At 35.6% G+C, this 12,242-nt stretch overlaps 1 protein-coding gene across 1 annotated transcript; it reads right to left on the bottom strand.

Moving 5' to 3' along the window:
- Positions 1-291: 291 nt before the first annotated feature.
- LOC105168118 (coiled-coil protein) lies at positions 292-2,692 on the bottom strand. The gene is made up of 5 exons (XM_011088065.3): positions 2,248-2,692; positions 1,631-1,752; positions 1,336-1,427; positions 683-769; positions 292-588 (listed from the first exon to the last, which is right to left on the bottom strand). Exons 1-5 carry the CDS (start codon positions 2,604-2,606, stop codon positions 481-483), a joined length of 768 nt encoding a protein of 255 aa, XP_011086367.1. The 5' UTR covers positions 2,607-2,692; the 3' UTR covers positions 292-480.
- Positions 2,693-12,242: the final 9,550 nt, after the last annotated feature.

The following is a 12,242-nucleotide window of genomic DNA, read 5'->3' as shown; positions in this document are numbered from 1 at the left end:
AATTTTACATATTTTTAAAAAATTTTAAAATATGTTTTATGAACTAAGAGGGGCAAATGTGACTTTACCCAACCTCTAATACATTTCTTCCACCATTTTTTTTTATTAAAAAAAATCAGCATAGGTAAAGTAGAAATTTCTGCCTGATCATTTAGAAACTGCATAATTATTTTTTATTTAAAATGGGTATTTTGTAATTCCCAAACAAAGAGAATAAATATAATTATTTCAAATTTTTGGAGAATTCAGTATAATTTACCTTTAAAACAAATGATCTGCAAATGAAAGAGCTTTTCAAGAACACATAAATTGCCAATAGATTGCAAGACTGCCCAACAACTTATACTACAGAGATCACTTATTCAGTAGTAACAACTCATCTCCCATTCTCTACATTTACTTCACAATATGCTTTCAGCATGCAGCCATAAATATAAGCACCAAACCCTGTACTAGAACTACACAAGAAGTACAAGACATTCAAGTGGAAGTTTTGGCACCCAGTTTTCTGGACAGCTCCTTTATCAGAGGCTTCTCTTTCAAAGATTCTTCCCTTTCTAAATGCCATTTCTTCGACACGTCTTCCGCCTAAAATCAGCACGCAATGCAAAAGAATTGTTAGCAGAAAACCCCTCAAGGCAATCAAGTTTCTTCCTTACTAGAGTATACTGAGATGACGTACCCAAGTTCTTAAAGGGACTAACTTCTCTCTATACATTTCAAACTTCGGTTGAATCAGGTCCTTTCCTTTGGCCCGAATGTCGTCAGTCTGCCAAGATGGTTATGAACTTCAGCGGACAGTATGTGGAAGCAATAACAATAAACCAAGCAAAGAATAGCTACCAAATACTATCCGAGCAGCTAATATGTAGGAGTGACGAAACATCAGTTGACAGTACTTGGAAACAATAACAATAAACCGAGCAAAGAATAGCTACCAAATACTATCCAAGCAGCTAATATGTAGGAGTGATATGATAACCAGCATAGCTTATTGGCCCGTAAAATATGTTTCCTTAACATCTACATCAGCACTTTGCAAGAAAATCACCTTCCCGAACTAGCTCATTGCATCTGTTTACTCATTGGAGTTTCATCAATTTTGCAGCTAGATTTCCAAGATTCATTCATTCAAAAACCATTAAATACGTTCTGATTAACTTGTTCTGCACTTTGAGGTCGCATATTCTGGTGGTTCTTACATATGCCATTGCATTAGTATTTCATGAAGCAGAATGATTAATAACATTAAGCTTCATTTGTCAAAAGCGGTGAAGAAAGCATGCGTGTATAACTTTATATATTCAGAAACATGGCTGAGAAATCTATACTTACATTGTGCACCTCGAGTTTCGATGCTGCCAGCCCAAAGATCAAGGTGGCACCACCAAACACAACAGCAGTAGCAACAGCAAAAGCCGATCCAACTGCCATGAAAGGGGGAAACAGCAGATATAAGAATGCTCAGTTTCATTCACTACAGCAAATATCATTAAATCAAACAGTTTAGAAACTTTTGCACCACTCAAAGATGGCATTCTCGGACCAACCAAACAAGCTTAACAGCTAATCTAATGTGCATCCACAAACTGACCATAAATCTTAAAATTAATATAGAACAAGAATTTACTTTGAGTTAGCCCTGCAGCTGCAGCCTTCAACTTCTCAGGGTTGATTGGGGTATATTTGTCATGCCGCAGATCATTCGCCGTTGAGGCTAAAACCGAGTTCTCCGAATCGGGCAGCTGCCACCTGAAAGTCATCATATATTAGTTCATGAATGTTGATAATAACTTAAATGATAACAAGAACACATAAATCTTAAGTATGATAAAGGAGCCATATCAACTGCAAATAACCATAAAGCACAAAAATTAAGAACAGAAACCACTTAAGACCATCAAAGTATAAAAATATCGCGAATGTTTGAGAGCATCAACGTCAAAACAACCGCCAATACCTCACCAATTGTGATCTAGCCACATCAAAATTAATTAAATTCTTATATATACCTCAACATTTGAAAACACACACACACATATGCTTTTAATACTTCAAATTTTCTCTTCCATTCTACCACCTCAACCAATTCTTATTCAGTTTGCTCCACACAATAGTAACAGCAGGTTGCAATCTTCATTCACAAATCACCCCCTAATCTTTTTTCTTTTCTTTTTTTCAATATATAAAAAACAAGAAATAGCAAAAGCCAAGAAAGAATTCATGGGGGGAAAAAAAAGAGCATACCTTTTGGGTCCAAATGTGACCTGGGGAAGAGAAACATAAGCCCTCAGGGGATTAAGAGCATCAGCAGAAACACCCGAACCGCCTCCCCCTTTCGGGTCGGGTTTCAGAGCCCATTTCGAAGTTCCGGAAAAGGAAGAGCTCAAACTCTCCGACGGGGCATGAAAAATCCGGGGAGGCAGAGAGTGCCTCAGAACCTCCGGAAGAACATCGGCCGATGAAATTTCACTATTTTCAGCAATCGGTTTAACGACGCCTGCAGAATTCTTCTGGTTCTGTAAGATCCGGGTCACGGCTTGTTTGGATTCTTGCAAGAAATAGGACCCCTCTGTGCTTGCTAATCTTCCTGCAAGAAAACTCATCTCTCTCCCTGTAGAGTTTGCTATCAGCCAATTTCCCTATTTCCTTTTTCTCGCGTGCTTTGTTTGGGAGTTTACAATTCAATTTTGAAGGTAACACGTTTATATAGGTGACAAGTTTCTTGCAAAGTAAGTTTGTTTGTGATTTAATTTTTAATTTTTGTTTTTGTATCGATTTGATAGAATAGTTCATTATATAACACAATTTATTATCTAATCTAAACATAATTTAGTTTCACACAAAAATTTATATAAAATTAAAACTATTATTTTTACTAATCCAAACGTACAAAGTGTTTACGTGAGTTTCAAAAATACCAATATGTTTGGTTTCATTTTTAACTTGTTTTGATGTGTTTTGTGGATATAAAGAGAAAAAAATAAAAATAAATAATAATGTGTCAGAGATAGTGTGTATATTTGGATTTATTTTTGAAAATAATATAAAATAAGTATGGTATGTTTGATGTTGTTTAATAGGAGACAAAAATTACTATTTATTGTCAAATCATGTCTCTTTTATATATATTTATATATATGTATGAATATGTATATAATTTTTTTAGTTGTAGGGTCTATAATTAGTGTACAGTTATTTTGACATAAAACAAATGAGACACTATTTCAAAACATTTCAAAACACCACCAAAACTTTCAAAACAAATCAAGGCAAACATTGTCCATATTTTAACTCATCTCGAAGATGAAGCAAAATTGAAACCAAACATTATGAGCGTTTTTCAACTTTTAGTTTCAAAAATATATTTTTGAAGTGTTTGAGATAGAAATTTGTTTGAGATGACAATTTCTATTTCTCAAACTGTAAAGACAAGTGTTATTAGGTTAAGGTGCTTCTAGCTACTTTAACTTTTTTGTAAATAAATCCAACTTCATTTTACTACTTTACCCTCATTATAATAATTTTAGTTCGATTTTGTTATTTTTAATTTATTTTTAGAATTTATATTTAAAGTTGATATTGAAATTTTTAAATAATTTTAATAATTTAACAATAATCAGATTTACACTCACATATTAAATATTTTATAATTTTTTATATTTTATTTGCTATTATATTATTCCTTTATCATTAAAAAGTATAAATAAAATAGCTATGATTAATTAATAAATACAAATTTAATTATTGTGTATGAATGAACAATTATATTACTTGGTGGGAGCATTATTAAAACATTCACTCTTTTAATTAATATCTTAGAAAAATTGAATATAAAATATACTATAACACGCACAAAGAAGCTCCTTGAAAAGTTGTAAAAACCGTCTCCCTCAAAAGGGGTCAAACTAATATATATATATAGGAGTCCTTAGCAGGGGTATCCTTCGTTCCAGCATTTTATGGAGGTTAGTTAAGGTGAGAGTCCCCTAGTTTCAAGAGTCCTAGGTTGGCAAAGAATCTTGCTGACCTGGGAGTCCCCTTATTGTGAACTCCTTGAGCTGCTGTGGTTCGAGCTGCTTGGACTCATCAGAGTTGTCTGGACGCCATGTGAGGTGAGTCGCCAAGTAAGTCGATTGTACAACAGGGCATGAGACTTGGATCAAGTTTAATGGGTTTTTTTTGGGTCGTCTCTCTTTCTCTTTAGTCGACCATTCGCCTTGTCCACTTGAGCTTTAGCAATCCCTTTTGGGCTACTAAGCCTTCTTTGAATTGAATCAGGGTGGATCGGGCCCATAATCTCCCATTCTGGGTCGCTCGGGCTATTGGGCCATCCATGGCCCATACATCACACATTCCTGCCCACTTTAAGGAAGAGTAGTCCTTTGGTCTCTGGCTTAGAGTAAGAAAATATCTTAATTGGACCTGGGAGCTCCCCCATTCCTGACCACCAAGGACCTCCTTAGCCCGATTCTTTTCTTTATTTCTTCCCACCTAAGGTTTTCATTTCGATTTTTGCGCATTTTATACTTAGTTTTCTCATCAGACTTGAATTGATAGCTTAGGCAAGCAATCCTTACAGCTAAATCCCTGGGGGCTCAGGGGTAACCTGTCAGCTTCACACACTCTCACTTCTTTGGTAATCGCTTGATAAAGAGTAGTTAACAAGGTCAAGGGTGGGTTTAATCTCCCTAATCCTTCCTTTATTCTAGCCACACTATCAACCCCTCGCCTTCTCCAAGCTGTCGAGGAAAGAAATATTCCAGGTTTGTGAAAGAATCTCCTTAGCCCTTCCCTTTTCTTTTTTGATTTTCTTTACCATATTTCATCGTTGTATACTACGATGTCTTCTTCAGATGAGTCGGTGAGGTTTGTGGGGGAGGTTCCATAAAATGATCTCTTTGAGGCCACGTCTAAAAAGGAAGATTCTGGCTCATCCACCTACATAGGTGGACAAAGGTGGAGCTTGTGCCAAGCCGCCGTAGTCGCCTGCCATTTATTATATGAGCCCTCGGACGAGGAAGATATAGGGGGAAATGAGGAGGAGGAGGAGGCGGAGGGCTCTTCTCTAGAAGAGGGGCCTCCTCCGAATGAGATGGATAGGGAATCTAGTGATGTGAAGGAGGCCAGCCAATCAGGGATGTAATCGGCTCCTTCCAATCTTCGTCTTTTCGGAATTCTCCTTCTTGGTGGAGGAATTTAGGATTCCTCTAGATTTTACTATTTATATTCCTGCTCTTGATTGTTATCCTAACTCTCCGACCCCAATAGCTTAGGTTTCTTTTCCCCACAACTTAAGGCAGGTATCCGTTTCTCATCCCTTCTTTCTATGAAGATGTTTCACGTCTGCTTCAAGTTCCCCTAGAGCAACTGGTTCCCAACTCTTTTTGTGTCTTGGCTTCCCTTTCCATGATTTTTCAGTTCCATGGGGCCAACCCCACTGCCAGGGTTTTTTTTTAGTATTTTCATGAAGCATTCGGAGCCTGGGATATTTCATTTTTCCCTAAACTTGGGGTGTCCTTCTTGCTTGCCCCTAGTCCTCCTAACCGTTGGAAAAAGAGTTTCTTCTTTGCTTTGCCTCCAAGGCCTTGGACCATCCCTTACTGTTGGTTTATGAATCCCCACCTGTCGTACCCTTCTCTTTGACTGATAGGTGTCCCATTCTATCCCTCTTTTTGGAGAAGTTAAATAAAAAATCTTATGACTGTAGGAGTATGATTGAGGAAAGGCTCCTAAGCCATTTTAGGTTTAACTGGTTTTGTTCTTATCTTAACAGCTGACATCATGTTCAATAAACTCATTTACGAAACAATTCCAAAGACTCCAGGGGTCTGGGCTACCGCTACTCCTCTTACTACCAGATCTTCTCATGGAACCCCATCTTCGAGTGACTAGAGAGGCAAATGCTCTGCTGTCGCCACTCCAGGGTTATCATCCAAGCAAGCCAAACCAAGTTCTTCAATATCACTCTTGGCAACTTTTCTCGTCATACTTCCACTCCCCCTCCCCCTCCTCCTCATCCTCCTAGGCACTCAAGGAGTGGTCCTTTTAGGTCCTCCTGCACTATCTGCACTTTGGCTTCCAAGCTTGCAAGTAACAATTTGCCGCTCATGGATATCCTCCAGTTGGGGAAGATGTTAATTTCCTTAAGGAAAAAAGAATTGGATAGTCCTCTATTTATATCCCGAAATCATTTTGATCCTTTAACTTTGACAATATTAGTTTTAGTCCTGTTTCTTTCTATTCTGCTTAGATTCGGTCCTTCAGCCAATTTTATGATCATTTTGCCTCTTTTGATAATAAAGCCTAATAGTTCATTCTAATGCTCTAAAAATGACCCAACATGCTTTCGAACTAAATTAAGCCCACAAATTCGGACCTTTTTTCAACCGTCTTATTCCATGGTATTCCAAATCATCGGTTATATAGACTTCCTCCAACCACACTACCGTAGCAGATGGTTCGCAGACACTTGGCTTCTTCAGCAACAAGCAGCACAGCTCTATTTCATTTTCTACCTTAGGATGTAGAAAACACTTCAATATAGGGACTTAAGAGAATTTTGGACAACAAATTGAACAAAAGCCTTACTTTTATTAAAAAAATTTATAAAATATTATATACATATTATTTCCTCCATTGAAGGAGACAACTATTTAGTCTCTCATATGAAAGAGAAATTAACTCTTTGGGAAAACCCCATAAACTGAAAGTTTGAAACTACAAAGATTTGAAAGACTCAAATTATGCTTTGAAGAGTTGGAGAAGTTTTTCTGATGATCCCCAGCTGCTTCATAGCTTCCTTATTTATAAGCGTCTGCGGATTTCAAACCTCGACTCCAAACTTATTTTTTGATGATGTCACTGAGTTTGTCATTCTCTTATCTCTTTCAGATGACGTCTCTGCATTCGTCATCACCTCGTCCTTTTCAGCTGTTGGTCATAATGGTATGTCGGTCATGTGATTGCTAGTTGGCTTTCCTACTTCGCTCAGTGTTGATCTTTGTTGTTTTTTACTAACAGTCCTACTCTTAATTTTTTATATTCTTCAATTTTTACTATTTTTTGTAAAAATTCTTTCTTTTTCCCTTGTCCTGGTTTGGTTCAGGTGTCTTTTGTGTGACCCAAATTTTTATTCCGAACGGGGGCTTCTCTTGTTTTTCACAGCAAGGGCATATATGATTATGCCTAGGCCTGTGCATTTCGGTTAATCGAATTGAACCGAACAAAAAATCCGGTTCGAGATTTTCAAAAATCGACAAAATTTGATTTTTTCGGTTTAAAAACCGAAAAAACCATTTTTTTAAATAATATATATATAAATAATTTTGATATTTTTTTAATTTTATTCCAAAAATACAAATACCAAAATTAAATTCGAATGTAATAATCCAAGTCACAAGTGTACAACTATAATATTCAATATCCAAAATAGTACATATAGCGAATTAAATTAAAGTTCCACCATTGAGCATCGAGTCATCGACCATCAACTATTCAACTTGCACCTAAAAAATAAGAAAATAATATAAAACAACAACAAATAAAAGTAAAACTATAAAAGTGCATGAAAAAAACACTACTTATGACTTACGCGATACACAACATCATAACCCAATGATGGTTGACTCTGCGCCAATATTTGATCCAACATCTACAAGCATCATAAGATTGCTCATCATTAATTAAATAATAACTGAATATATGTCAATAAACTAATATTTGCAATAAGTATTAAATTAAACTATACCTTTTACAATTTTGTCAATGGCGTCATAGTCTTCTTCAATTGGTTTGAATGGAGTGCGACGTAGCCAATCTTGACAATAGATTAGAGCTTGTGCCATCTTTGGAGTCAATGAAGCTCTAAAATCATCGATTATGCGACCTCCAGTACTGAAAGGACTCTGATGGAACGATAGATATAGCATAGCTAACACATCTCGTGCCAATTTTGCTAGGATGGGAAATCTTGGCGTATGCAATTTCCACCATTCAGTGATGTTAAAGCTCGGAGATTCATCTGTCTCAATTTCCTCGTTTAGATAACTATCCAGTTCTGACCTATGCCTACCTCCAATCTCAAACACCATTTGTTTCCATTTCTTTCTCTTGTCTCTAACAACCCTTCGTCCACTTTCATCATCTTGATCCTGAGTCTGACCTGATTCACCAGATGAAATGATAGAAGAAAGGCGTGATGTTGTAGAATAATACATCTTTTTGAATTCTTCAAATACATTATAGAGAGCAAATTTGGCCAAATTTCCCATTTTCTCTCCTACTTCTGGCCCATGCATATTCTTGAAAACATATTGGAGATAGAGAACTTATGACGAGGATCAAGCGTAACAGCAACATGATGTTCATCTTTTCAACATTTCCCAATACTTATCAAATTTATACTTCATTTGTCGTGCCATGTCTACCAAATAACCATCATCACTCATAAGTCACTCGTTCAATAAGTCATCAACATCACTTATTTTATCCAAAAAAGTATTCGATATCATATATAAAGACCCAGGAACTCGATTGGTTAGGTCATAAAAGTATCGAAACACTTTCACAAATTTTCGTAACCATAACCCAATCATCTTTCAAAGGTAACCCAATCTTACCATAAGGCCCACCAGGCATGAAATTATTACGAAAGTCAGCATCATATGTTTCATATCTATCAAACACACCTTGAAAAATTAAAGCAGTATCTAGCATCGTATAAATTGAATTCCATCTTGTAGGTACATCTAAGCACAATGTTTTTCGCTTTGGACCTTCTCCTCAACAACATAATCATTAAATTTTTTTGTCCTAGCTGGTGATTGATGAACATACCTAACAAACTTTTGTACATGCACAATGGAGTCATTCAATTTTTTGAAACCATCCTTGACAATAAGATTAATAATATGAGTCACACATCTCACATGCAAATATTTTCCATCAAGTACGACAGTCCCACAATTAACAAACTTTCTTCTCAAATAAGCAACAGTTGTATCGTTAGAAGAAGCATTATCCACAGTTATACCAAAACTTTATCAATACCCCAATCTAACAGACATTTTTCAATCAACAAACCCAGATCCTCACCTCTATGAGTAGGACATGGAATGAAATTAAGGCTTATAGAAATAGAACTAACAGAAACAAATTTTGACAAAACAAAACACCCCACTGTTGGCAAAGTTATTAGTTATACACAGATAATCAATTCATTCATAACTTTGCTTGTTTAACTTATAAAATATCAAACAGATACCATTGACGAGGAACCAACTCTCACATGTAACACTACGTATGTTGACGAGGAACCAACGATGATTTCTTATAATTAATTCATAATAAACATATTTTTGTTGTAGATGAAACCTTTGTTTTCATATGTTCCACTTTCTTTCTATCACATGAATTGTGATGAATTTTGTAATCCCTAATCCACTTCTTCTCATAAGCCCAGAAACTTCAAACTTTTGCAATGAAATTTGAACACTAACTTTCAAAGCTCAACCTCAATACTTGCAAATCTGAAAGTGTAAAATCACTTTAATACAAACTTAGCACACAATCAATTAGTAAAATAAAAAAAAGTTCTATTAGGCATTTCTTCAAATAGCTTCAAAGCAAAAATTATAAGTTAATTTTTTTTAATTTTCTTTTCTTTGTAAGAGAACGAAGTACCTACCTAATGGAGAAAACTGGCGGAGAGAGCTCTGCCACAGGATGAAGAGTGGAGAAGGTTGCGCGTCAGCGTTACCATTTCTCTTTTGTTCTGTTATGTTCTGTTGCGTTCTTCTGTCTTCGTTCTTTCTTTTCTTTCTCTGAGTCTAAGTCTGAATATCTATCTTATTCTATAATAATATATAACAATAATATAATATTAATATATAAATATAATATAATATATATAATAATATATTATAATTAATATAATATTTAAAAAATCAGTTATTCGGCTCGGTTCAATCACCAAACGGTGACCAAAAAACCAAATTGAAAAACCAATTTTAAAAAAACAAACAATAACTGAACCAAAAATTTCGGTTCGATTTTTGGTCCAAACCGAATTTTTACTTCGGTCCGCTTCGATCGCTTTAACCATTTTATGCACACTCCTAATTATGCCATTGCGCAAGCAGTATGTTGCACGTTTTCGTCCTCGTAGCTTCAGTCGTTGGTAGATTATTTTCGCAAATTAGCATCCATTTTTTCTCAAATAAGCTTTCTGCAAACTCAATACTTTTTCTCGTCATGGAACTTAATAGGAACGACTCATTCACTTTGTTTGAAAAAATTCCAAATGGATACTTGACTTTGTCCATCTCAGTGAGACAGACCCATAATCTCCAAGCTCTTCTGGTAGAAATATCATCTTCACTAATAGGTGTTTGTCATTGGCCTAAGGCTTATTTCTTCCTCTTTTACCCCAAAGGTGTTGGGTTGACTTGCATCATCAGAAGTTTGCACTTCTTGTGACCCAATTAATGTCGTTTCACCAGAGTCTAGCGATGGCTTTGTGAGTTCGGTACTTGAATCGACGCTACAGGTCTAGAACCCTGCACTCTAAGGGCATGTCTAAAATCATGCTCCCTCAACTCGTGAGTCATCCTCGAAGGTGATGCCTTCTGAATTGGTTCTCGTAGGTCGTTCCATAGCGAGGTGGATGCTAACAAGGAATTCCTTATAGCAACCTAGATAGTATCTAGATCAGCTCGTTGGATTTATCCGGCAACTTGGGCATTAACCGCTAACTGTCTAAACTTCTTGTCAAGCTCCTCGAGGTTTTTCTAGAGGTGTCTAAGTCTTAGCATGATGCAATTTACTTCAAATGCCTGTATCTCTTATTAGGAAATCTGCAAGAACATTCTCATGTTATAACGATAATATTATAACAATAATATTGGCATTTAGCTTGCCATCTGATAATATGAGTTTTCTCTAATCTAGATTCTAATTTATTCTTTAGGGAAGCCTTAACATTAATATTATCAACTTTTATAATGAATTCTTTAGCTAGTAAAAATAAAGGTCATTTCTTAAAAGCCTTCCAAACCGCAAAGAATTCTTTCCCATTGATGTGCGAGACTTTGGCTTGTTTTGGGAACAATCCTCCGTATATCTACAAGGTTTTTCCCCTGTAGTTGTCTTTTTCATGAGCACTACTATCCATCTATAGTCATTGGCATCTGCGTAGACCACCATTTCATCCTTGTCTTACGGTATAGCAAGCTTTGGCAGGTTCCTGCAAAACTTGTTTCAGCTCACGAACCCTTTTCATGTGGATTTCTTTCCAGTTCCACTTTAAGCTTTTCGTTTCTTTTAAAAGTGGTCGAAAATTCTTTCTGTATTTTGCAAGATTTAATAAAGATATCTACAAAATTAACAACTCCCAAGAAGCTCTACAAATGCTTCTTTCTGTGAGTACGTCTGGGAAATTGCGGATTTTCTCCACAATGTGATCCTCTAACTCAATTCATGCTTCGTCAATAAAAACTCCTAAAAATTCAATTATATTGACAGCAATAGTAGTTTTCTTCTCAAAAAGCACTAAACCTTCTTTATTGCATGCATCAGAAAATATTTCAAGATGTTTAATATGATCTTTCATATTTTTAAATGCAATCAGTATGTCGTCAATGTAGACAAACATGAATCCAAAATAATCTTTAAAAAGATTATCCATTTTTCTTTAAAATATATGGGGTGCATTAGCTAAACCCATTGGAAGCACATTTCATATATATTGTCTTTGTGGTATGGAGAATGCAGTAAATTTCTTTGATTCACTCTCCATTTTAATCTGATAAAAATCAAATTTGGAATCGAATTTAGAAGTTCTCTTTGATCGTTTCCAGGCATTTGGAGTTCTTAAAATGCAGAAAATACATAAATAAGCAAAGCATTTAAGTGGCTAAGGAAAAACAAAGGAGGAACATAAATCTAACCAAGAAAAATACCTTTTTCAATATATTTTTGTTTGGCTACTCGCTTTGTTCTAAATCTCCTCTGGATTCATCCACTTGGAGGATTAAATGTAAAATTCCTTTAAAGCTAGTCCACACCACATTGTGGATGGTAGATTTATTCTATTGGTAGGTAAAATTAGATCCGTGTAAAAAAAGAAATTTTAAATCACACTCTTATTGTATTCGATTTTTCTTATTCTAACTTGAACCTAGTTCAGGAAGAACATGAAATTATGGAGAGGAGAAATTTTGTGGATTCTTAGAGAAGTGTGA

This window comes from Sesamum indicum, linkage group LG8 (assembly GCF_026168435.1).
Source record: "Sesamum indicum cultivar Baizhima isolate 11 linkage group LG8, ASM2616843v1, whole genome shotgun sequence".
Taxonomy (NCBI): Eukaryota; Viridiplantae; Streptophyta; class Magnoliopsida; order Lamiales; family Pedaliaceae; genus Sesamum; species Sesamum indicum.
This window is presented reverse-complemented; position numbering and strand designations above follow the sequence as displayed.

Coding starts and splice junctions, on each gene's coding strand:
- LOC105168118 (XM_011088065.3), bottom strand. CDS start 2,606: ATGAGTTTTCTTGCAGGAAGATTAGCAAGCACAGAGGGGTCCTATTTC. Junction 1,428..1,630: donor AGCTGCAGGGCTAACTCAAA/GTAAATTCTTGT, acceptor CTTTCATGGCAG/TTGGATCGGCTTTTGCTGTT. Junction 589..682: donor TAGTCCCTTTAAGAACTTGG/GTACGTCATCTC, acceptor TGCTGATTTTAG/GCGGAAGACGTGTCGAAGAA.